Here is a 25,296-nt window from a genome sequence, read left to right on the forward strand (position 1 = left end):
CGTTGACACCACCATGCAGGTCCCTCCTCCGGACCCCGTCGAGAAGCCACCGGATGTTGCCGTGACGCCGTGCGACCCCCCTCCTCAGTACTATTTTGAGGGCGGACTGCGGAGACTAAAGCCCTACCACTACACGTACAACACCTACTGCAAGGAACGATGGCGGGACAGGGAGCTCCTCGAGATCTTCACGAGCGAGTTCAGAGACCGGCCAGTGGAATATTACGTAGGTGAATCTCCAAGAGAGAAGAGAGAAGGAAAGGAGACGGAGGCTGATAGGTTTCCAGAAACGGGCGATCGAGACCGGGCAGGTTACTGTTGGAGGCAAGCTGGCTACGCCATCAACAATAGTCAGGAACGGGGAAGTCATATCTCACACGATGCACCGACATGAGCCTCCGGTGCCAGGGGTCCCCATCGGCATCATCCATGAAGATGATGACCTGCTGGTGATCGACAAGCCCGCTGGGATCCCTGTGCATGGCGCCGGTCGCTATCATTTCAATACAATCGTTGAGATTCTTAAATCTGGCCGTCCCGGCTTCAAGCCGCTGCCCTGTAACCGGCTCGACCGGCTGACATCCGGGGTCATGTTCCTTGGGAAACACCCCAAGGCAGCCGAGGCAATGTCCATCAAACTGCGGGAGCGCACCGTTCAGAAGGAATACGTGGCCCGGGTCAAGGGTCGTTTCCCAGACGGCGTGGTCGTTTGCGATCAACCGATCATGTCGGTGAGCCCGAAGCTGGGACTCAACCGCGTGCGGGCGACGGGCAAGGAGGCTAAGACCAAGTTCCGCCGACTGGCATACTATTCGCCGAGCGACCTCGCCGCTGCTTCGAAACGGGATACTGGCGATGGAGATCGGCCTGCTACACCGAAGCCCATTGTGGCAAATGAAGACGAGGGCTACAGCATTGTGCACTGTCTGCCTCTAACGGGGCGCACCCATCAGATCCGCGTGCACCTGCAATTCCTGGGCCATCCCATTTCCAACGACCCTATCTATTCCAACCGTCGTGTGTTTGGCGACGACTTGGGCAAATTCGATACAAGTGCTGACAAGGACAAAGAGATCATGGAGCGTCTCTCCAAGATGGGTCGGACCGAAGTGACCTTGACTCCAGAGGAGACTAGCACGTATCGCACGCATCTGACTACAGTCCCAAATGTGCCACCAGGCACCGATCCCAGCGTCATCGAGGAAATCATGTCCCGCGAGCACGAGGCCGCCGTGGAAGACTATCACAAGCGGAAAGGGGAACGACTATCCGGCGAGAAGTGCGAGGTCTGCAACACACCCTTGTACACCGACCCCGCGCCCCATGAGCTGGGCATCTTCTTGCATGCGATTGCGTACTCAGACACCGACGGCAACTGGAAGTATCGCAGCAAAGTACCGAATTGGGCTCTTCCCCCGGAGGGGATCGAGGGTCCGACCGAGGTTCCTGAATGGAAGGAGTCGCCAGACGAGGAGGTCGTCATCAACAATGGCTACGTGCCGGGACAGAACGAGCCTCGGAAGGATGGTAGTGGTGAGGATGTGCTTGCTCTGGTGCAGGGTGTCGGGCTGGTCAATCTCTCTAAAAAAATCCGGCATGGTGATGATGTGACTGAACAATTAGAGGGCGTCCAAAAGGCTACAGCGTCTAATTCAGCATAGAGAATACATTTCATTCTACATTTCATCCCGTCTTAGTCTCTCCTCTCAGTCTCCCAATGAGGGCTTCTAAGCAAGTCACGTGTAGATAAGCTGATAAGGGCTCTGGTGGACCCCACATGGCCGCCTTTCCTCTCTGGGCATCAGCGAATTGCAATGGGAGAACCGGGGAAGAATCATCGCATTGACGTCCAGCTGAGAGACACGGAAGGCAATATTGAATTAATTGAAATGCTCTTTGTATTCCGTTATATATGCTTTGCCAGATATCCAAGCATGTTCCTGCCTCGGAACGTTATGTAGAACACGCGCGTGGAGATCACGTGACCCGCGCGGGAACAACAGGCGCGTCCCAGACAGTGGTGGGATCAAGACTGCGACGCACTCGAGATTGCGACCACGAATCCCCGACCAGAGTCAGACAAGGGGTTACTCTGCGACACGCCAGCTTTTATTCTTGCAGTTATAGCTGGACAGAAAGGGAAACAAGGTCGCGGTACCAATCCGCGCGAAACCGTCGCCGGGTGGGACGCTTCACGACGCGTCCACCAGGTTCAAGTTCTCCAGTCTCTTTAATTTTTGATCTCGGATCAAAAATTCAAAGGTTTCGCCCCTATTCGGGACTCACAGGATATTTCTTCTTTCTTTTAATTGTTGCGGTCTGCTATTTGTCCATCGCCGAATCTCTCGACGCTCTCAGTGCTGGATCCCTGAGCGGTTTGCCCCGTGTGATGTGTGGCCGATTTACAGTCAGCTGCTCGTCCCTTCCCTCGTTTTGTTCATTGATCTGAGACCACAATGCCTGCGCGCACCCGACAATCACGGGCCTCGGCCGCCGAGGTCGTCGAACAGGAGGAGGAGCATCAACGAGGCGGGCTCAAGAAACTGCGCTTTAATGAGCCTCTGTCATGGCGCCCAGGCAAATCTGCGATTCCCGTTGCCAATTTGCTCGATCGCCTTCAGAGCTTGGCGCAGGAGCTGTCGAGAATGGAGCAGGATGAGGTTGATAAGAGTTCGCTCCGGAAGATTTCTCAGGAGCTAGCCAGTGGACAACTCCTAGGGCATCGCGTCAACGGTGTTCGAGCATGGGCGGCTTGCTGCATCGTGGATATCTTGCGTCTTTGCGCGCCGGATGCGCCGTTCACGTCGAATCAGTTGAAGGTGCGGCAAGTCTCCGATGTTGATGCTTCCTGTGGACACATTCTCGACTAACAGACTTGCGCATTCAGGATATTTTCACCTGCATTGTGACATCCATCATTCCCGCTCTCGGAAACCCGTCGGATGCGTTCAATACGCAGCACTTTTACGTGTTGAATTCACTAGCAGACGTCAAGAGTATCGTCCTGCTTACCGACCTGGACGCGCCCGATGCCCTGATCGCGTCCCTTTTCCAATGGTGTTTCGATATCGTGTCCCTGTCCGCCAAGACATCCACCGGCGAGCCCATTGCGAGGAACGTAGAGTACGACATGACCCGCTTGCTGGTTACCGTTATCGATGAGTCACCCACATTAGCACCGGATCTGGTGGATATCATTGTCGCGCAGTTCTTGCGCGTCGATCCGCGGGTGTTCGAACAGCCGAGCAAAAAGGGCAAGAAGGAGACGACAGTAGATCCAAAGCAGGATACGCTCCTTCTCAAGGAATATCCGGCGGCGTATGAAATGGCCAAAGCCCTCTGCCACGCTTGCCCTGAGAAGATGATCAGCCACATCAGCCAATACTTCAACAACGTCATCATTGACGCGTCGGCGCCGTCAATGGAGTCCTCCAAGCAAAGAGGCCTTGATGAGTCCGACGACGATGCGGAGGATATCAAGGAGCTTGGGAAAGCGCATCGATTGATCCGTGAGCTGTGGCGCGCCTGTCCCGATGTGCTGCAAAATGTGATCCCGCAGTTGGAGGCAGAGCTATCCGCCGATTCTGTATCTCTTCGTCTGCTGGCGACTGAGACCATCGGTGATCTGGTTGCAGGCATTGGTGTTCAAGGGCCGCCTCCTCCACCGCCCATGGACCCGGCAGCATACCCGCCTGTTACTTTGTCCGAGTACCCTCAGAAGGTGCCACAGCCGAATGCCCTGCAGGCGCCATTGGCTCCCAAGCCGTTTGCGCAGGTTCATTCGTCTGCGTACGAGAGCTTCTTGACCCGTCGCCAGGACAAGTCACCCGTTGTACGTTCTGCTTGGGTTACCGCAATCGGACGTATTCTGGTCACGTCCGCCGGAGGTTCGGGCTTGAGCGAGGCGGACGAGCAAAACCTGGTCAAGAGCCTAGGGATCATGCTTCGAGATGCGGACGAGAAAGTCCGGGTTGCAGCCGTGGATGCGATTAGCTCCATGGGCTTCACGGACATTGTTCACAAACTGGGCGTGACCGGTGGTTTGTCGTCATCCGAGTCCGTACTGTCAATTCTTGCCGAACGTGTCAAGGACCGTAAGCCACAGGTTCGGGAGCATGCCATGAAGGTGTTTGCTAGAATATGGGCCGTGGCCGCTGGGGAGATCGAGGAGAACAATGACGTGGTCGTTGGCCTACTCAAGGATGCGCCTTCTAGGATCTACGATGCATACTACACGAACGACCCGGAGATTCAAGCGCTGATCGACCGGGTGCAGTTCGAGTATCTGCTGCCGCTAAACTACCCGCCGATCAAGTCGAAGATCTCCAAGACCGCGTCAAGCCAGTCACAACGGCCGCGAGCGTCTTTGGAAGGTAACAAGGATGAAGGAGCGGCGGACAGAATCCGCGTGCAGCGGATTTTGACGCTGCTAAAGGGCCTGGACGATAAGGCAAAGAAGGTGTTTTTCGCGTTCCAGGCTCGGCAGCTCAACCTAAGAGATGTCTTTACCATTTTCTTACAAACCTGCGAGGACTACAATGTATGTTGTGTCCCTGTTGGATTTTGACCACAAGTTGACCATTTTTACTTGCAGGGCGGCGTCATGGAAAAGGACGAGGACCGGATTAAATCGCAGCTGACTCGTGTCATTGACACCCTTTCCAAATCCCTTCCCGACTCCTCTCGCGTGTCGGCCGATTTGTGGAAGTTTGCGAAAGCCCATGATCGGAGGAACTACCAGCTAATTCGCTTCGCCATGGCTGCGGCTAGCGATTATCGGACGGTTACAAAGGCTATCAAGGAGCTTGCCAGGAGAATCCAGAGCAGCAGCACGCCGTCCTTGCTGGATACTCTCACTCCGTTTCTGTATCGAGCAAGCTCTCTCGTCTTCAATCGCAGCCACATCCCAGCCATCATGGACTTTTCTCGGACGGACGAAAAGGGTCTGGCTAACGCGGCGCACGAGATGCTTAAGGAAGTGTCTTCGCGCAACCCAGAGGTCCTCGAAGCCCAGGTGCAGGAGATGTGCAAGGATCTGGAAGCGCAGGCGCCCGCGCCGGACTCGTCGGAGGAGGATAACGCGGAGGAGATCCTCAAAGCCTGCTCTGGTTTCGCCAAGAAGCTGCCCGAGAAGCTGCCCAAGGAGAGACGGTTCTTGCAGGCACTGACCAACTATGCGCTATACAGCTTTTCGCCGCGTGCGGCGAAACACGCGGTCTCCATCATCATGGCCGTTGCCGACAAAAAAGATATGTACGCCAGGGACCTCATCCAGAAGTGCATCAAGGAATGGGAGTATGGCTCGGATCATTTCCTTACGAGATTGGCGACGATTGCGCAGCTGTGCCTCCTCGCGCCCAATGCGGCAGATGGGGAAAGCAACGGAATCGTGTCCATTGCGGTCGACCAGGTCTTGCTCAAGAATCGGTCGATGGCTGAAGAAGAATCCGGGTATAAGTGGTCGGAAGCCGTTGACGATGAGACCTTGGCCAAGGAGTGGGCGCTCAAGATTATTGTAAACCGACTACGAGGCAAGGAAGGAATTGAAGATGACGAGTTCCGCGACATGGCGAACCCGGTATACGAGACCTTGAACAAGCTCATTGCGGGCGAAGGGGAGATCTCGAAGGATAAAGATACACCTGCGACACAAAAGCCGCGGCTGCGTCTGTATGCGGCGAGAATGCTGATCAAATTGTGCGCATCGCGACCAACCTGCGAGCAGCTCCTGTCGCCGCGGGCCTTCAACCAGCTGGCGCTGGTTGCTCAAGACCGCCTACAAGCGGTGCGAACGGGATTCATCGCCGCGCTGCGGAAGAAGCTGTCGCAGAAGTCCCACCTCACCGTACGGTGGTACGCCATCCCGTGTCTACTGGCATTCGAGCCAAGCGTCAGTCTGCGGGAAAGCACCATGACATGGCTGCGGTCCCGGGCAACACTGGTATCGCGCCAGATGCAGGTGAATGGGAAGTCCAAGGAGCAGCAGACAGTGATGGAGTCGATGTTTGCGCGACTTCTCTCGCTCCTTGCATACCATCCGGATTACCCGCCTGAGAGCGAAGATGTGCAGAACCGGATAGCAGAGCTAGCCGACTTTGCGCGATACATTTTGTTCTACCTGTCGGCCGTTGCCAACGAAAACAACATGTCGCTGATTTTCCATGTCGCTCAGCGGGTGAAACAGGCCCGGGACGGCATCGCCCGAACAGAGGAGATGACCACCCGCCTACACACGCTATCGGATCTTGCACAGGCAACGATACGGCTCTTCGCGGACGCCTACACGCAGCAGCACCGGATCGGTGGGCCCAATGGCGGCGCCAATATCCTGCAAACCTACCCGGGCAAGATGCGACTACCCAGCTCACTCTTTGCCGCGATGACCAGCCACGAGGAGGCACAGGAGGCGGCAGACAAGAACTATCTGCCGGGTGACATCGACGATACGCTTGAGGGCGTCGTGCGGTCGTGGATGCGGCCAAAAAAGACCTCGCATCATGCTGCACAACCGAGCAAGAAGCGCAAGAGCGAACAGCAAGGCGACGTGAACGGCAGCGGGACGGCGACGACGGCGAAGAAAGCGCGGAAGAATGAGTCGTCGCAGCCACGGCCACCACGGCGACGGTCGTCAGGGACCACGAAGCCGAAGAAGAAACTGAGGGACGAGGACGGATGGGCGTCGGACGCTGGAGATGAGGCAATTTCGACGACTGAACGGCGGCGGAGTGGACGGAGTGCGGGCAAGGCGATCAACTATGCAGACCAAGACACCGAGGAGGATGATGATCTGGAGATGGAGTCCGCAGAAGAGGACGAAGAGAACGAGGACGACGGCGAAGAGGAAGATGACGCCGCAGAGAGCGAAAACGAGGACGAGAATGAGAACGAAAATGAGAATGAGATTGAGCGCAACAGTGAGAGCGGCAGTGACGAGAAGGTAAACGGCGATGGCGAGGCTCACGACTCCGACGGAGAGACCACTGGCAAAAAAGCCACCGGGTCCCGGACGAAGCAGCAGCCGTCAAAAAGTAGGACGCTGCCAGTCCGACGGTCGACTCGTCGGCGTTGAGCCTACGGAGAAAGGAAAAAAAAGTTTAGGGCATGATGAGGCATACATCACCACTACTTGGCATGCTTTACTTTTGTGTCCATTTATGCCTGTTCCTTGTTCATTTTTCAAGTTTTAATACCCATGTGTTAGCATTAGATGAAATGATGATGACTTTTGTTCATGTTGATGATCTATCAATCCCTGCTGATTTGATTCATCATCTCTAATGATAACTTCATCCTCACTCACTACAGGCTCACAGGGAGCTTCGTGACTAACAACCCCCCCCCCCCCCCCGCCTCCCCAAGAAGACTAGCAAGCCCTAACGAGACTTGGTTTGCGACTAAAGTACCAAGTGAACAAAATGATGCCAAAGATATTTCCACACCCTGAAAATGGAGCCTATGCGCGAAAGTGAACAAGTGTAACTCATGAATGAAACAGGATGCATCGCATGAACCAAACTCGATCTCACTGGGCCAGAATGGAGATTCTACGAGTCAAAACAGGGGACCCTTACGAGACCTGACGAAAACATCAACAGGCGATCAAAACTAGAACTGCAGACCTAACATACACAACAGGCACGCCGAGGAGGAGGAGCGGAGATCAATGGACGGCAAGATGAACAATCAGCAGGCACAAAGTCACAACAATGCGCTCAAAAAAAACAGAACCTCTCTCTCCATCGCCGCGGCGACGACAAGAGTGACTGAGCGTGACACGACCATGAGAAGAATTTTTTCTCACACACACACATATACACACATGCAGACTCCTTCTCGTTTCATTCTTCTTCAGAAATCCTTCCCTTTGCTCAAGACGTTCAAGTCGTTCATCCATCATCATCATCATCAAGTCAAAATCTGTCAGGACAAGAAAGCAAGTTGTCAGTACCCTTCACTCTCATTCCTCATTTCTCTCCCCTTTTCTTCTTGCTCCCGGGCCAGAATGTGTGGAGAGCAAGACTACACTCCGACCTTCAACCCCGGCGAGCAATCGTTCGGGTCTTCCACCCAGCCTGCCGGAAACGGGGGCACGGGCATGAGCCACCAGAATGAAGGTCGGAATGGCAACAACAACAACCGCAGCGACAGAGGCGGAGGCGAAGCGGCTCCCTCCTCGCAGAGCAGCGCCTCTCTGGCCGAAGCAACCGCTTGGATGTTCGAGTGGTATCAGCAGCGCTGGGCTGCTGCGTCCTCTGGCGTCCAGCAGGAAACCGAGCAGCGGCAGGTGCGGCGGCGGCGGCGGACTCGGCGACAACAACAACCGCAGCAACAGCAAGCTCAGCTGCCCCAGCCAGAACAGCAACAGCGACAGGTCGTGGGTGTGGCTCCGTCCACTTCGTTGGCCGAGCCCACCAGCGTCAATGTCAATCAAGAACAGCAGGTTGAGGGACAGCAGCTAGTACAGGTAGGCAACATTGGAGCGGCTTTGCCGACTGCCAATCCACTTGATGTTGAGGAGCAACAGCGGAATTTTTTGGCTCAACTCAATAACGATGCGTTGCTGGCGTGGGGGTTCGACATTGTGAACACCCAAACAGGTCAACCGTTGCAGCACGAAGGTATGTGTTTGTTGAACAATTGGAATCTCTCCAGCATTGATGTTCCCAACCCTCATTCACTTGCTACAGGTCAAGAGCTCTTCGTTTTTCCGAGCAATGAGAGTCAGTTGACAGCTTGGAACGAATCGGTCACCATCAACACCAGTGTCGAGCCCCTTGGTGGTCAAAGTCAACAGAACGCGGATGTCGGAGCCTCCGCCACTCATCAGTACCAGCCGCAGCAAGAACAGGTGAGGTTGTTCGGTACTTTGGGTGAGTCAAGTGTGAATGACAATGTAGGAACACACACAGCACGGAGTACAGCAGGTAGAACAATCTTCGTTCTGGGCTGTGGACTCGTCCAGCACAAACGAAATAGCCGAGGTCAATCCAGTCACAGCTACCGATCATCCACGACAACAGCGGCTGGAATCTTTGATGAGAACTTGGGCACAGCTTACTGCCTCCGCTGGTGACAACGAACAGGAACGGCAGGAGTTGGACGAGGCTTTCTTCGCTGCTTGGGCCGGCACCGGCGGCAATGACACGGTCAACTCGATCCTCGGGGGTGGCCAAGGAGGTGGCCTCCCAGAACAGCAACGCCAGGACCAGCCGGCAGCAGACGAGGCGTGGGACAGACAGGACTTCACCGCGCCAGAGCTGGCATTGCCTGCGAATTGGCAAGACACAAACGCCATACAGCTGGATCACTGGCAGCGGGACACCCAGCAGCAGCAACAGCATGTGAACGGGATGAACGGAGTGAACGGCAACAGTACACAGCCGCAGCGAGCAGAGCCAGAGACCAGGCCGACCACGGAAACGACCACAATTGTCAACGGCGATGATCATCACACCCGGCGGATGCCGACCAGGTCCTACATCGAGAACCCTGGTCTCTCCTTCTTCAACTTCTCCTCCTCGTCGTCTCGCTCCTCTTCCGCGTTGTCTGCATCCTCGTCGCAATCTCCGAATCGAGAGGACGGCAACAACGGCAGAGGGAGTGTGCAGGACAATCGCAGACAGGTCCGCGCCACGATCGCACGGGCCGCAGAGAGCGAGAACGTGCAGGAAAATAACAACGGCAACGCCAATGGCGTGACAACCGTCGACGCACAGAATGTCCAGCGAGCACAAGAAGAAAGAAACAACCACGGTGATGTGCCCATGGCCTCAGCGCCGCCGGCCATCACCCGGGCGGGCCTTGGGAGGGGGAGGAGGGAGCACCAGCCCGTCCTCAACGGTGGTGGCCTCCAACTCCTGGGAAGGGAGGAAGAAGGAGAAGGAAGAGGAGGAAGAAGTATTTATAGCCCGCCGAGGCCTCCCCCTCTCGTGAACGGTTTCCATTTCCCTTCTCGGCCTGGTCCTAGCTCTGCCGCGGCAACCGTCGCCGCCACTGCCTCTGCTGCCGACGCTGTTAATGATCGTGGCACCTGGAATGTTGCTCCTGTGCGTTCTCGGGTGAATGGAGTTGCTCCAACGACCAATACCAACGGCCACCTGAACGGATCTTCTGCGACAAGTACGACATATGCCAACGGTGTCCGTAGCAACGCGGGTCACGAGGGTCAGGAGAACAATGAAAATGGTGAAGCGGTTGATGGTGGCCTGGGTAATGGTCCCGTTCACAATACCTCCAGGACCAACAACGGCGACTCTGATTCGGACGACAGCATCTCGAGACTACTGACCTTTCCGACTTGCTGGTGCTGCGGGGCGACGTTGCCAGAGGTGCCTCCGGTGTGTTGCGATCAGTGTGGAGTTGCAAATTGAATCGTCTGTTCCGTTCTGTTATTCTTGCTGGAGTTCTGGGTGTTTTGATGATCCGATATGTGCTTTGTTTTTGCGGATTTCTCCGGGCATTGAGATCAAATGGTTTTTCTGTACTTCCGAGTCTTCCGAAGTCTTATGCTTGAGTCTGTATCATTATCATGGTGAGCATATGTACTGCACTGTATTTTACTCCAACACGGAGAAGACGACGGATATCAGTCAATCAAAGCAACCCATTCAGAGAATACAGTCAAAAAAAGAACACAGTAAGAACGAAGAGAGAAGATAATAAATGACAACTACCTCCCACCACTACTTGCTGCTGCATTCCGTAATCTTTCCTCCACCCGCTCCTTATGTTGACGATTCCGCAAATGCACCTCGAAATTGTCCACCGTCATCCCCGGCCCTGGTGTGTACAGCTTGCCGGGACAATCCAAGCACCGGATTCGTGGCAGATACTGGTACTTGAGCTTCTGGCCCGGCTGCGTTGCGTTCGCGTTGGTGACCGGTGTATTCGTCGTCGGATCCACAGCCGTGTACCGCATAATGCCCTCGAATGAGTCGTTGGGATACTGTTGACGTAGCCGCGCGAGACCCTGAAGCAGCCATTGCGGCGGTGGAGGCTGTTGTTTTTCGTCGTAAAGGTTAAATCTATTGCTGGCCGTTGTTTCTAATGTTAGAAGTAACTTACGCCTTGTTGTCCAGCTTGTGGCGGATGCGGTGCTTCCACCGCGCCAATCTGTTGTGCAGGTGCTGGGCTCTTTGACACGTTCGCGGGCCTGCCCACACCACCGGCAGGGGTCGGAGTCGCCGATGCAGCTGTCGGTGCTGTCGTCGTCGCCACCGTCCCTTGCACGTTCTGCTTCCGAGACTGCATCTCCTGCAGAAATTGCCGGAATCGCGCCTGATTGATACGCAGACGAACCAGCAGCTTGTCCGGCTCCTCCGAGCTCTCCTCCCGATAGTCGCGCCTTCGGCCCCGCGTCTCGTGGCTGGGCTCCGGCGTCGCCGACTGCGCCAGGTTCGACCGCATCGCCGCCTGCGCCGCCGAGGCCGCCCCCCGCATTCCTCGCGTCCGAGCTGTCCCTTGCTGAAGATGCACGCCGATTGCCGGGGAGCTGGCCGACGAATCGTCGCTGTCCGACAGATCCGAGTCGTCGACGCCGTCTCGGCCGCCTGCGGCCGCCCGTCGACCGCGTCCCGTTCCTGACCGCTTGAACAGATGCGCCTCCTCAATCGACGACGCCGAGTTCGGGATCACCGACGATACGATCATCGTCCGGATCGTTCGCTGCCGATCCTTCAGGTCGGGCAGCGCCGGCCCGCCGCGGCGGTTGACGGACCGCTTCTGTCGCCGCTGCTCGCGCGAGATGGACACCTCGGTGCGCTCCAGCTCCGCCTCGTTGAGCTCGTATAGGTACGGCGTGAATTCCTTGGCCGCTTGGTACGGTCGGAACGCGGACGGCATCGGAGATGGCAGGAAGGCCGATTTGAGGTCCGGGTCCTCCACGGGCCGCCCGTCGAACGGATGAGCCGTGATGTACAGCGACCGCGTGAATAGCTGCGCCTGCTCGCGAATCGAATGCGCGATGGCTGTGGTGAACTCGCCAGAGAGTGAAAGATCCTGCGTCATTTGGATGGCGAACTCCTCCGGCGAGTTGTACGGATTGTTGAGATCCCACTCGAACTGGTCAACCAGCGTGTGTTGGCCGATCGTGATGTTGAGCTTGATTAGGATGCGCATCTCGTCATTCTTGTATGCGTCGTACGGCAGATGCGGGTCCAGCGGATCCTCCTCCATGTACACGTGCGGATAGTAGTCGGTCAATTGTTCTTGGATACTGTGCGAGATCTGTTTAACGAGCGGCATGCATGTCTCCGGGATCAGACCGAGATCCTCCACCAGCTTCTCCGCGAAGAGATCCGGCGATGTCACGCGGTCGTGCAGGTTCCACGTAAACGTGTCTCGGATCTTGACTTTGTCCCAGTCGCAGTCTATTCGAATCGGAACGAGGTCCTCTTTGAGCTCATTCTGAATCTTCATGTCTTTGCGTGAGATACGCAGCTCGCGCGTCCGTCGCCCACCTGGCCGCCGGCGGTTCGTCGGGTATATCAGCTGCGGCTGCTGGTTCTTCAGGTCCGTCCGCGCATTACCAAAGCCCTGGTAGCCTACCCCGTACAAGGCCGCCGGGTTCATCTGCGTTTCACGCCGCAGTGCGAGCCAGTAATCGCGCTCGGCCCGCTTCTGGTGAAAGATGTCGTTGCTGTCAAACCTGCGGGAGGCCTCGAGAGCATTGTGTTGGAACTCGCGGTATACATATTGCTCGAGTTGGATCTTATCCTGCGGCGTCTCTCGAACGCGGGCCTGAGTTTCCTCCGGTGGCGGCGAGCGAATGACCGAGCCAGACCGGGAGCGCTTTCGGCCGGGGATCGTTCCATTGGCGCCGTTGACAGGAGGCGCAGTGGACGACAATCCCGTACCGGCTTGCGCAGTTATGGCATTCTGTTTCGATTCCGACACCGAGCCCGATGGCGGCGAATGTTTTATCTCTGCTTCGGCCGGCGCTAAGGGCCCTTCACCGCCACGACCCTCCTCCGCACCCATGGATGCCGTCGCGGGTTGCGCGGTGATTGACTGAGAATCTCCCGGCGGGATTTCTGGGTTCGCGGGCGGCGCGACATTATCTGAAGCGTCCGGAGACGGCATGGTGCAGTCTTGTAACGGAGAGGAGCGATTGGGGCGGATCGCTCAGGAAAGGATACAGAGGCGAGAGGCGACTTGCATCATTAGGGGACTACAACACAGGGCTTTGTCACGGTCAGCCAGCAATCCTCAACCTGCGCGCATCCTGGATCGGCGGCCATCGCAAAGGTCACCGTCGCGGTTTGTGTAGATAATCGCGGTGGCGACCTGGGCGGGAGACACAAACACGGACAGCTATACTCACTTAAATCACCATTAAGGCCGACGCAGTCGGCGCGAGACACGTAATCGCGATTGAATCGAGCCAGATGAAAACGAGGGACTGGGGTCTGTTTATGCTGGCAGTCTCTTCAGTCTCGACCGTGGCGCGAGCAGTTGTTGCCGAGCGCTGGACACCCCGTCACACTTCACTCACGGCGGAAAATGAGGAATATCAACCGTGTCGAATAATGCGCGCGATCTACTGCTGATTCCTGTTCCTCTCGATCGACGACGCGATGGTTTCGCTGACAGTTGCTGGTTGCTGGAGGAGAGAAAAGACAGGGAGAGCGCCGGCTGGCAGTCGGGCACTAGACCTGACCGCTTCCCGGCCTCGTTCAGTCACAGAGAGCGCCGTGGACGGGCTCTCCAGGGCGCGCTGCTCGCTCCTTCAGGCCCTCTGAACGCTGGACTCGTTCGGAGCTACATCCAATCCCTTCTTACGCTCTCCTTCGGCTCTACTCACGCCCGATCGGCGCCAATCTTACAGCTCTGCTTGCCGTCTCATACCGTATCAATACAGGACAGTGCGCACTTGACTCAATCGGGATATCACGTGATTTATTGCTTCTTGCTGACTAACATATGCGTCACGTGGAGAGTTTTGCCCTAGCCCTAGGCATCCTTGCCGGCCAGATTGTCGCCTAGCACGGCATCTACAACGACCGCGCGGTGGTCCGAGATGGAGACTCCGTCGTCGAACTTGTTCGGCAGGACAGCGTAACTCTGCACAGTCCACGGCAGTCGCGTCGGTGCGTTCCCTGTCCAAGGACCCAGGAATATGTAATCGATCCGGGACGGAGTCGCCTTGGATCCGAATCCGGTGTAGGTCAGTTCGTTGCCGTAGCGCTTGGGGGCGTCCACCAGGCTGTGAGTGTCTCGTAGCGACGCATCGCTGTCGGTGAGCTCTTGGTAGGCGCCATCATCCTGGGGACTGTTAAGATCGCCGGCGAAGAACACCCCTGAGATCGCCGTTCCATTTTGACCGTTGCGGTACTCATCGATCTTTTTGAGGACCAAGCGTGCCGATTCCTGGCGAGCCGTTACGCCGACGTGGTCGAAATGCGTGTTCAGCGCGAGGACGGTGCGGCCTGACACCCGATGTTGGAACACGCCGACCGTGAGGATGCGGATGTTGGCGGCATCCCAGCCCTTGGACGGGCGATCAGGGGTCTTCGACAACCAGATGGTTTCCCAGTGCAGCAACGTCCAGACCGCTGGACGGTAGAAGATGGGCGAGTACTCTCCCGCCTGCTTCCCATCATCGCGGCCGACGCCGATGTAGCTCCAGTGCTGGTCCTCCGGGACAGACGCGTCGTTCAGCCCGGCCAAGACGTCGACCAGTTGCCCATGTAACACTTCCTGCAGGCAGATAAACGACTCGGCGGGGTGTCGGGTGTGGAAGTTGAGTTGGTTCACCACGTATTGCCGGCGGACCTCCCATGGCTCCTCGCCTTCGAAGCGGTCGGTGGCCGCATAGCGGATATTATGGGTCAGGACGCGAACGGACAGCGGCTCCTCCCTGGCGTCATCCTTGGTCAACGACATCATGGGCGGGGTTCGCGCGAGAGTCAGGACGAAAAACAGGCACAGCGCAGCAAAGCCACGCCACCAAATCCCCATCGTGGTGGGCGTCGAGGGCAGCTTGAGCGGATCAAAGCGCAGGTATTACGGTTTCGAACAGGAAAACGCATTGTGAAGATCGGAATGGATGGAATTCCAGACAAGGATCATGACGTTGTCCGCGTAGTTCCTGTTGGCGCTGCCCCACTGCGTTGGCCGCACACACAACGCGACGATTGACGATCCCCCGCTGAAGCTTCATCCTACGTTCACACACCCTCAAAAGACGCCTGGTTTGGGCTTCGATTGCTAGCTTTGTTTCCATTGTGGTTTCTACTCGGTGTCTGGACTCTCTAGTTGCTCGTCACCATGTCCGAGTCCGCCGAGGTTGGTAAGTGGCTGGCTTGTTTGTCCATTCTGCTCGAACGAGCAAAGAAACTTGGTGGTTGGAGAGCACCAAGCTGTGACTGCGAAGAGACTGGGGGCGAATTGTTGGAGAAAGACGTTTGTAATCAAACTAACGTGCCATCTTCTTAGATTACACCCTGAACAATCCCGATACTTTGACCAAATACAAAACCGCGGCCCAGATCTCGCACAAGGTGCTGGAAGCGGTCACAGGTACACTTCCACCCCCGTGTTCAGCTGCGCCGACTGCGATGGACACTCGCATGGACTAACACGAGCCCGCGGCAGGATGGTGCGTCGAGGGAGCCAAGATTCTTGAACTCTGCCAGAAGGGTGACCAGCTGCTCGAGGAAGAGCTTGCCAAGGTCTACAAGGGCAAGAAAGTTCCCAAGGGTGCGTAACCGATCGTGTTTTTTTTTTTTTTTTGAGAGGGTCGACGAGAAGCGGCTGACGCCCGTGGTAGGCATTTCGCACCCCACGACGGTCTCTCCCAGCTCCCATGTGACTCCGTACACCCCGCTGGTGTCGGACAAGGAAGAAGCGGAGACAACCATCAAGGCCGGTGAGGTTATCAAGATTCAACTCGGCGCTCAGATCGACGGCCTTGGCACCATTGTTGGCGACACGATCGTTGTGCCGAGCAAGGATGCGACGGACCAAGTTGTGGAAGGCCGCGTGGCGGATCTCATTCACGCGACGTACTATGCCAATGAGCTGCTTCTGAGACTCATGATTCCGCCGGGGCTGCTGGCCAGCGGCTCCGAAGAGGAGAAGCAGAAGGCTGCGGCCGAGAAGCCGCCGACCCAGGCCCAGATCTCGAGCCTGATCGAGAAGGTGGCCAAGGCGTACGACGTCAGCGTGGTCGAGAACACGACCAGCTGGCTGTTCGAGCACAATGAAATCGAGGGCAACAAGAAGATCATCTTGTCACCCAGCGGCGGCGTCAAAGGCGAGGGCACGCCCGAGGTGGGTGAAGTCTGGGGTGTCGAGGTTGGGCTCAGCTTGGGCTCGGGGAAGGTCAAGACCCTGCCTCTTCGACCGACGCTGCACCGCCGGACGACGACCACTTACATCCTGAAGCGGCCCAGCTCCCGGCAGACGCTGTCGGAGATTCAGAAGAAGTTCGGTACTTTCGCCTTCAGCCTGCGCCAACTCGATGATGAGAAGGCCGGCAAGGTCGGAATTGTGGAGTGCGTACGTGGCGGCGTTGTGCGGCAGTACGAGCCATCTGGGGACGCGGACAACCAGCCAGTCTCTCGTGTGCTGACGACGATTGGTAAGTGATCCCCAAGGTCTAGTGTAGTAAGCCGCTCTGACGGAGGACAGCCATCACGAAGAATGGTATCACCCGGCTGGCCGCGGGTCCCACGCCGGATCTGTCGAAGTTCAAGACGGACAAGAAGATCGAGGACGAAGAGATCCTCAAAATCCTGGAGCAGCCGCTGGCGCGGTCCACGGGCTCCAAGGGCAAGAACAAGAAGAAGAAGAAGAAGCCGGCGAAGAAGGCTACGGAGGGAGAGAATGGCAACAACGACAGCGACGAGGAATAAGTAGTCGCTTGTCTGTTGCAAAGACTTCAGACGCATCCTGTCTTTGGACAGCTTCGTCGAGCGAGCTGGGTTGGGCGCTCCGGACCGGGTCCGGGCGAGCACAATGCTACGTCGAGCTATGACGGCCGTTTGGAGTTGGTAAATACCATGTGTAGCCAGCAATCAAGGCGGGATTCTGCTCAGAGCTGTTTGAGGAGGCTGTCCATGCTGTAGCCTGGATGTAGTGAAACGCTGTTCGAGGCCTCAGTGACTGAAGAGTCGTGAATCTCTCCATTCATTTCTCTTCTTCGTACTCTTCCATTCCTCCTTTACTCATCTTTTCTATCTTCTCTATCCCCTTTCTGACATCTATCAAGTTCTTGCTACTGATTTCGGTCATCCGACAACTTCCTATCTCATCCCTGTTCACAATTTCTCACCACAAAAAAAATTATAATTTCGCCCTCGACATCTTCTGTAGAAGCCCTCAAATATCTCTCATCCCAGCTTCTGACTCGTGGGTCTCCTGCGTGGCGGTCTTTCGGTTCAGGGCGTGACTTGGCTGCGGCGCCGGAGAAAAAAAGCCCTGCATTTCCTCTCTCTCTCACCTCTTTCTTCTCCCCAAACCCGCTTTGCGCGCGCGGGCAAACCCGGTGAGATCTGCCTGCAGAAATCTACAATTAAAAAAAAATTTTCCCGGGTCTCAATTCCCGTGCATAGGCCAGGTAATTTTCTCTGTGTTTCTTTTCTCAAGCGCGTTGCTAATCAGCCCTGCTCCAGACCTCCTATCTCCCGCGCCATTCTGGCCCTCGCCATAATCACCCAAATTTCTCAGCCTCGAGACACAACGAGGATCCAGCACCATGACCCCGAACCTTCGCTCGTCGTCTCGAGCGACCTCGAATAATTCTCGGCCTTCTACCCCTGTGGTTTCCGCGTCCGCCGCCGCGTCGCCCTCCTTTGGCGACTCAACCAGACCGCGCAAGCAGCGTCGGACAGGCCGCAACTCGCGCATCGGCGTCGAAGTCGGCGACAACTCGCGCGAGGAGTCCGCGGAAGCCGAGTCATGGCCCGAGAACGGTCCGCGGGCGTCCTCAGACTCGAAGATGCCTTCACAAAGCCAACGCCGCCAAGCGGAATCCAACGGCAATTCTTCTGCTTCTTCCTCCTTCGACACGGACACTTGGATTGAGCCGCCTTTGCGGCCGAGCGAGCCTAGTTATTGTGACACTCCGTGGGCGGGCGTCTCGAATGATAAAAATCCCATGCTGTCTACCATGCGCCCCTTGGGTGCCATGCCGACAGCCGCGGATCTGCGCCGGGCCGGCTTGACCGTGCCTCCCAAGCCCACGTCGCGTTCTTCGCTCACCAAGAGCAAAACAGCGAAGCAGGCGGCCAAAGAAGATCCTTCGGAGTCGAAATCTCTTACAGATGACACTCTTCCCGACTTGGACTCCCTTCCCCCACTCACCTCGACCAAGTATGACGTGGCTAGAATCAGGTCTGTCATCGAGTCTGCCCTGCAGCAGGCCGGCGATTCTCAGAATCGCGCCGTCGCCGAGGGCCTGCGCCGTCTCTGGATTCAAAGCGCGACTGATCCATTCTCGCTGGCGGTCCTCGATGGTGTCATCAACAAAACGCCGCGCCCGGAGCACCTTGCTGCTTTCAAGGCGGTGCTGCGCGATGCCTACAAAAACATTTCCCCTCCCGCGCCACCGACCGAGTCCGAGCCGATGACACGCACTCAGTCAACAACCAGCATCAGCTCGCTGTCATCAGCCCAGTCGCTGGAGTCGCCCAAGATGACGACAACGGGGCGGGTGAACGGCACTACCACGCGGACGGCAGAACGAGGCCGCGAGTCTGAGTCGGCGGCATCGCCAGAACCGGGGACGAGACCTTCCAAAGAGGATGATCAACCGGCCAGCAAACGCACTCGCCTCCAGCAGCAGAGCAAAGACTTCCCGCAAGTCTTTCGGGAAAGCCAGTTGCGGACATCTTTACATCGGACTCCGCCGCCGCAGCCGCCGCCGCTCATCGATGACAGCGACTCATCCGAGCTGTCCGACCTGGATCCGCCTTCGCATGTCGAGGAGCTCGAGAACAACGATTTCTGCCGGCAATGCAATCGCAGCGGTTCGTTGTTGTGCTGCGATGGGTGCGTCAATTCGTTCCACTTCTCGTGTCTGGATCCGCCTTTGGATCCCGCCAACCCACCGGAAGGGAAGTGGTTCTGTCCGTCGTGCTCAACGCGTAACTCGTTCGGCACGCTCGTCCGGTCCTTGAAAAAGACGCCCGCGCGCGACTTTCAGCTGCCGGAAGACATCCGGCATCATTTCCAGGGCGTACGGACAGGACCCGACGGAGTGTACCAAGAGTACGCGGCGACTCTACGCCATGGGCCGCATGGGCGAGGCAACAAGAGCGGGCGAGCGGACGAGCAATTCATGACCCGGCTATACGACAATAAGGGCAAGCTCATCGTGTGCGTCCGGTGCGGACAGACGTCAAACGGCACTCGACCAATCATCCAATGCGATTATTGCCCCTGCTACTGGCACCTGGACTGCTGCGATCCGCCTTTGGCGAACGCGCCGACTCAAAAGTCGGGCAGTGACCGATTGTACCACAACTGGATGTGCCCGAACCACGTCGACCACGAGCTGTTCACGGTCAACTTTGACGATGACGGCGAGTACGCAGGCCGGACGAAGATCCGGCGGCCGCGCCATCCGCGTGTGATCGATGTCGACGTGCTCCCGAGCGACGAAGAGGCCATCCGCCTCGAGGAGCAGGAATCGCTTGGCGTTGTGTATCGGGTGTCCGAGCGCGGTCTGCAGCTCGACTTTATAAACCGCGTTAAGCGGGAAAACCTCGAGCGCGAGATCCGGGAAAAAGCGGTAGCTCAATACCGTGAATACGCGCAGAAGCGCATGGATGAGCTGACGGCGGCCGCGACGGAGTACTACCGTAGCGCTCCCAAGCCGCCGCCGCCACCGTCGGACCCGGTCACGGCGATTGTCAACTCGCGATCCGACGCCGACCGAGAGGCTATCGCCAATCTTGTGTCGTTTGCCACGCAAAATCGGGACGTGCCGAACCTCTCTGCGGATCGGACGAGCCTGCTGATCGATGCCCTGCTCGCGTCGTCGCAGGAGGGTGCGCCCTGCGCGGCGACGGAGTTGGAGTCGCTTCGTGCGCTGCGGGAGCTGGTTGATCAGCGAATCAATGCGCTGACCGCGGCGTCGCGATAATCCTTCTGCTCGATCCCTTCCACAACACACCTACTTGTGCCGTCACTCGGCCCTGCCTTGCACTGCCCACCCATCATCCACCAGGCTCACCATCCACAACATTGTCACGATTACCTGTACGACGTACGTACTGGAGGGTTTTGCATTGTCTATACACTTTTCCTCTTTCTTGCTTCCGAACAGAAACGAGGCGGCTCATGCTCTGAGTAATCTTCTCTGCTCCTTCTCGTTTCACAGGCGTTTCGGAGTCCATAGTCAGACAGATCATCATTATGTACTTCCATGGGAACGGCGTTGGCGTTTGGCTTTGATTGACTTGTGTTCAATTACTTGTTCGGAGTGAAGGGTACAGTACTTGACTCATTGACGGGGGTATTGTTACTGGGAACTGCAAGTTACTACAGTGGTCGACAGGTAGTTAGCTGGTGTTTAATCGACTGATTGATTCTTTGCGAGATGAGCTACAGCTCCCAAGCGTACGAGTTGGAGGGTCGAACCGAAACGCTTCGCCCTCGATATACATTTCCCATCCCATGAATTTCTTCGTGATACTATCCCATCCTTTGGAGATGGAGATTCAGCGACTGGTTGATCCTGTCAAAATCCAACCCACCATGACCATTCTGATACTGAAGCTGGTAGACATGTAAACCTGATGGTTAACTCGGCGGTCTTTCCATCATATTAAAGGAATTGAGGTTAACAAAGCGGTCTGACTAACAAATGTAAGGTCCGGTGCTCATGCATTGTTCGGTTGATTCGGTTAAATATATAATTGCGTGGGAACCCGGACTGGTCTAAGAGTCGACAGGATGGGAATACATACAGAACATGACCTATTTTCCCAAGAATCATTAGGAATCGTCCCCGCATCAGGCATCAAGGTTCAAGGCACCTTGCGGGGTGCCAGTGGTGGTTGTTAAGCTTCAAGACAGATGATCCATGAGAGCCAGACCCTGCGCCCAATCCGTTGAGGGGTTAGGGAAGCGGCTTGACCAAGATAAGAGAGAGCCTCTTACGGAGCAGAAAGTGTTATCAAGGTCCCTGCCAGACTTCATCATAGTGGTCATGAAAAGCTCTTGTTCTTCCACAGGCCAGTTTGTGCACCGGATTGATCCGTTTCTCTATTTTACATTTTATATATATCACTGCGCCGAACGCTGCACAAATAGACAATTAAACCAATGTTCCCCAACATGGAAGAATAATGTACACTGTACAGCATCAAATACATCATGAACAATCATCTCTCGTCTCCACCTAGGCAGACATGGCGGGATGTGGATTAGAGGAACTTCTTTGGAATGTTGTTCTTCCTTCGCTTGTAGATGATATACGCCGCGGCGAGAATGAGCTGGAAGAGAACCAGCAGCGTGATGAACAGACCCATACGCGGCGTTGCGGCATTAATCACTGGATAAGTGTACATGTTAGCCGGAGAGAGAAGGATGTGTAAGGGGGGCAAGATGTACTGTTGAAGATGGATGTCTGCAGAGCCTCGGTCAGGCTGACATGCGAGCTCTCAATAGCTCTATGTAGCTGCGCAAACTGGCTGCGGTAGTCTTTGCTCTCCGCGTCGCGCTGCAGCGCAGCAAGCGTGTTCTCGATACGAACTAGCCGGTCATTAATCATCCGAAGAGCGTCACTGTCGGCAGGTCGGGCCTGTGAGATGGCGGCGAGGAGCGACTGATGCCGGTTCTCGCCCTGCGTGGCCTGCTCGTTGGTCTTCGATGCGAGATTCGTCACGATGCGGGTCAGCGCCTGCAGCCGGTTATGTAGGTCTGCGAGCTGTGTCTCTTGATAGCCGCCACCGAGCGGGCGTTGCTGTTGCGGTTGTTGTTGCTGCTGAAATTGTGGCGGCTGTTGCGACGGTCCCGCCGATCCCACGACGAACTTGAATATTTCAAAGGAGTCCGGGTTCTCGGGCGTTGCGGCAGTGATGCCGAACGCGTAGCCCGCGGGGAGTGCAACCTGGGGCGGCATGTTCAGAACTTTGACTCAAACACAGGTGCTGGCTGGCTACTCACCTTGTTCGTCTGGAAGCATTGCCGGTTATCAACCAAGACCTCGAATCCAGCGCGGGATTGCCTGATGGTAATGACCGATGGGCGGCCCAGGTTGCGGTAGGGATACTCGCAGTGCCCGAATGTGAGGCTGTCCACATTTGGGTGTTGGTTATACGCTGTTGTGCCGTCGTTCAAAAAGCCCCGGACGCTTCCGCTCTGGATTTGATCAGTACACACTATGGACCATATCGGGTACGGCGTCTCACAGTTCCCCCGTGCGTGTCGATCGTGAGCACAAACCCGTCGAACTTGCCCACCGTGTAGATGCTCGACGATCCTACACTTCTGGCTCCATCCTGCACATACCACAATTGCAGGTTTCCGCTATGTCGCTCGGGGCCGTTGGCTCTGAACTGGAACTCCGCCGTCCATTCCGACACGGTGAGACTGGCCAGTTGTAAGCGTGCGAACTTTCCTCTCCCGGGGCGACGTACGCATTATCTGCCCATATTGAGCCTCGTGTTTGCCCGGGATACGGCGGGGTCAGAATGATCTTGTCCGACAACTGCTCGTCGTCAGCTCCTCTCCATGCTAACCCAGATCTACCGAGAAAGTACTGACCAATTGCGGTTCGTGGCCTTCACCCTTGACTGTCCATCCTGGCAGTCCGTCTCTCAGGTACGAATACCTGGCAGTATCCTCGTCAATTCCATGGTTCCGTCAGGGAGCTGCTCCAATAGGGACTCACTGGTTGCCGTAGCCAAAACTAACGCTCGGGATGACGGACTGAGCATGAATCGCGGCAGCGAGGCACAGCCCAAGCGTCGCGTAGTACCCCTTCATCCTGTCCATGAGCTTAATTCTGAAGCAGCCTCCTCCTCCAGCACACCACGGTACTGCTTGTACCGCGTCGATCGATCACTGCCGGGCGCTCCAATGTCAACGTGATCCGAATTTGGCTGACGGCTCAACACAATTTGCACTCAGCCGCAACGAGCACAATCGCAAGCTGCTCCTAGCTGCACCGACTTGCCCAAGCTTGAACCGTGGCCGAAGTGCGGAGGCCAGTTGGCATTTGGACATGCTCTGCCATCGTTTTGCGCGTCTGACCAATCAGCGTCAGGACAGCTCTCCTTTGACCCCGTATCACGTGACTATTTTCACTCTGCCCAAAAGCGCTCTAGATCCCGGAGCTCCGTTCGAGGCCCCCGGTGCTGATCGTTCGAAGACGCTTGACTCCATTGGAGCGCGCAATGCATCTCTGGAGCAATGCCTGACCTTTATCCCTCGCTGGCGCAATGCGCCCTCGTTGCGGCCGCCTTCAAGATCCTACTGTTCCCTGCATAGTACGTGTAGCCCCAGAATTTGAGCATCGCAATACCAGTCGAATCGCTGAGACTGCGCACAGCAAATCGACCGACTTCGAGGTTCATCGCAACTGGCTTGCTATCACGCATTCGCTGCCGGTCCGTGAATGGTATTACGAGGTATGCACCGGAGGGCCTTGAACGGGAATTCCGAGCTGAGAACTCCCGATCCAGAACACTTCGGAATGGACGCTCGATTATCCGCCGTTCTTTGCAGCTTTCGAGTGGCTGCTTTCGCAACTGGCCTATTATGTCGACCCTGACATGCTGTCTGTCAAAAATCTGAACTACGACTCGTGGCAGACGATCTATTTCCAGAGGGCGACCGTCATTGTCTCCGAGTTGGTGCTGGCATTCGCATTGGACCGGTATGATTTCACGAATGCCTACGGGATAAGAGGCAATTCAAGCTTATTATCGCGCTCTGCAGATTTGTCAAATCGAGTCCGCAGTCAAGCCAGCGTCTCGCGCGCATCGCCAGTCTATCGATCCTTCTCTCCCCCGGCCTCCTCATTATCGACCATATCCACTTTCAGTACAATGGGTTCCTCTACGGCATTCTCATCTTCTCGATCTTGTGGGCCCGCAAACAATCGACCTTGCTGTACAGCGGAATTGCGTTTGCCAGCTTGCTGTGTCTCAAGCACATCTACTTGTACTTGGCGCCGGCGTGGTTTGTGTATTTGCTGCGCGTGTACTGCCTCGATCCCAAATCCGTTCTGCGCCCGCGGTTCGGCAACATAATCAAGCTAGGCGTAGCAGTTGTCGGAATTTTTGGTCTCGCATTTGGTCCGTTTGCGTATTGGAACCAGCTGCTCCAGTTGAGGGAGCGGCTGTTTCCATTTTCGAGAGGCCTCACACATGCCTATTGGGCGCCTAATATCTGGGCCATGTACGCCTTCACGGACCGAGTGTTGATTCCATGTAAGTGTCTACGTAGGATATGCAGTTCGGCGTCTGACTTGATCGCAGTTGCGCCTCGGTTGGGCCTTCCGGTGGATCACGATGCTCTGACAAGTCTCACTCGGGGTCGTGTTGGAGACACGGCCTTTGCTGTCCTGCCGGAAGTGACCAAGGAACAGACGTTCACGCTGACTGCTACGTTTCAGCTGGTATGTTACCCTTGTGACACAGCATTGACAATCAGCTAACTGTACAAGACCGCTCTCGCCAAGCTCTGGTTCCGACCCGACTGGGACACGTTTGTCGGAGCCGTGACGTTGTGCGGATATGCATCGTTCCTCTTCGGATGGCACGTGCATGAGAAGGCGGTCCTCCTCATCATCATCCCGTTCAGTCTCATCGCCCTCAAAGACCGTCGCTACTTCAACGCCTTCCGCCCTCTTGCCGTGGCCGGGCATGTGTCCCTGTTCCCGCTCCTGTTCACCCCGGCGGAATTTCCGATCAAGACCGTTTACACCATCTTCTGGTTGGTCCTGTTCCTCTTTGTATTCGACCGGGTGGCTCCAGTGCCTGAGCGGCCGCGTGTGTTTCTGCTGGATCGATTTGCGCTGCTGTACATAACGATCAGCATCCCTCTGATCGTGTACTGCTCGCTCGTCCACCAGCTGATCTTTGGGGATCGATACGAGTTTGTACCGCTCATGTTTACGAGCTCCTACTCTGCGCTGGGAGTCGTGGGAAGCTGGCTGGGATTCATGGTGGTGTATTTCACGGCATGAAGGTCGCGACGGCATGACCATCTCTCCATGTTTGCACAAAGCGCAAACAAAACAAACAGCTACTTCAGGTGAGGAAATTACGTGATATTCACTTCCCACAGGACTCGCAACTGACCAATAGTACTGCGGGAAATGTCAACCTCGGCCCCACA

The 25,296-nt window shown here is 56.3% G+C and overlaps 8 protein-coding genes across 8 annotated transcripts; 5 read left to right on the forward strand and 3 right to left on the reverse strand.

Annotated features, from left to right (window-relative positions):
- Positions 1-2,456: 2,456 nt before the first annotated feature.
- On the forward strand, positions 2,457-7,069 carry VTN31DRAFT_6582 (uncharacterized protein; the record flags this gene model as incomplete). The annotated part of the gene is made up of 3 exons (XM_069407208.1): positions 2,457-2,819; positions 2,888-4,540; positions 4,595-7,069. The coding sequence occupies 3 exons, from the start codon at positions 2,457-2,459 to the stop codon at positions 7,067-7,069; spliced, it is 4,491 nt and encodes a 1,496-aa protein (XP_069258757.1).
- A 1,966-nt stretch (positions 7,070-9,035) lies between these two features.
- VTN31DRAFT_6583 (uncharacterized protein) lies at positions 9,036-10,370 on the forward strand (the record flags this gene model as incomplete). Its single annotated transcript, XM_069407209.1, has 1 exon — positions 9,036-10,370. The coding sequence occupies one exon, from the start codon at positions 9,036-9,038 to the stop codon at positions 10,368-10,370; it is 1,335 nt and encodes a 444-aa protein (XP_069258758.1).
- Positions 10,371-10,669: 299 nt separating this feature from the next.
- VTN31DRAFT_6584 (uncharacterized protein) lies at positions 10,670-13,080 on the reverse strand (the record flags this gene model as incomplete). The annotated part of the gene is made up of 2 exons (XM_069407210.1): positions 10,670-10,996; positions 11,065-13,080. 2 exons carry the CDS (start codon positions 13,078-13,080, stop codon positions 10,670-10,672), a joined length of 2,343 nt encoding a protein of 780 aa, XP_069258759.1.
- An 870-nt stretch (positions 13,081-13,950) lies between these two features.
- VTN31DRAFT_6585 (uncharacterized protein) lies at positions 13,951-14,958 on the reverse strand (the record flags this gene model as incomplete). The annotated part of the gene is made up of 1 exon (XM_069407211.1): positions 13,951-14,958. The coding sequence occupies one exon, from the start codon at positions 14,956-14,958 to the stop codon at positions 13,951-13,953; it is 1,008 nt and encodes a 335-aa protein (XP_069258760.1).
- Positions 14,959-15,267: 309 nt separating this feature from the next.
- On the forward strand, positions 15,268-16,856 carry VTN31DRAFT_6586 (uncharacterized protein; the record flags this gene model as incomplete). The annotated part of the gene is made up of 5 exons (XM_069407212.1): positions 15,268-15,289; positions 15,436-15,519; positions 15,595-15,699; positions 15,770-16,582; positions 16,633-16,856. 5 exons carry the CDS (start codon positions 15,268-15,270, stop codon positions 16,854-16,856), a joined length of 1,248 nt encoding a protein of 415 aa, XP_069258761.1.
- An 842-nt stretch (positions 16,857-17,698) lies between these two features.
- VTN31DRAFT_6587 (uncharacterized protein) lies at positions 17,699-20,089 on the forward strand (the record flags this gene model as incomplete). The annotated part of the gene is made up of 1 exon (XM_069407213.1): positions 17,699-20,089. One exon carries the CDS (start codon positions 17,699-17,701, stop codon positions 20,087-20,089), a length of 2,391 nt encoding a protein of 796 aa, XP_069258762.1.
- Positions 20,090-21,374: 1,285 nt separating this feature from the next.
- VTN31DRAFT_6588 (uncharacterized protein) lies at positions 21,375-22,938 on the reverse strand (the record flags this gene model as incomplete). Its single annotated transcript, XM_069407214.1, has 7 exons — positions 21,375-21,502; positions 21,562-22,060; positions 22,117-22,311; positions 22,362-22,542; positions 22,590-22,660; positions 22,717-22,783; positions 22,844-22,938. 7 exons carry the CDS (start codon positions 22,936-22,938, stop codon positions 21,375-21,377), a joined length of 1,236 nt encoding a protein of 411 aa, XP_069258763.1.
- Positions 22,939-23,364: 426 nt separating this feature from the next.
- VTN31DRAFT_6589 (uncharacterized protein) lies at positions 23,365-25,144 on the forward strand (the record flags this gene model as incomplete). Its single annotated transcript, XM_069407215.1, has 6 exons — positions 23,365-23,441; positions 23,504-23,582; positions 23,637-23,830; positions 23,893-24,386; positions 24,435-24,574; positions 24,623-25,144. 6 exons carry the CDS (start codon positions 23,365-23,367, stop codon positions 25,142-25,144), a joined length of 1,506 nt encoding a protein of 501 aa, XP_069258764.1.
- Between the last annotated feature and the right edge of the window lie 152 nt (positions 25,145-25,296).

This window comes from Thermomyces dupontii, assembly GCF_041956625.1.
Source record: "Thermomyces dupontii strain NRRL 2155 unplaced genomic scaffold VTN31scaffold_7, whole genome shotgun sequence".
NCBI lineage: Eukaryota > Fungi > Ascomycota > Eurotiomycetes > Eurotiales > Trichocomaceae > Thermomyces > Thermomyces dupontii.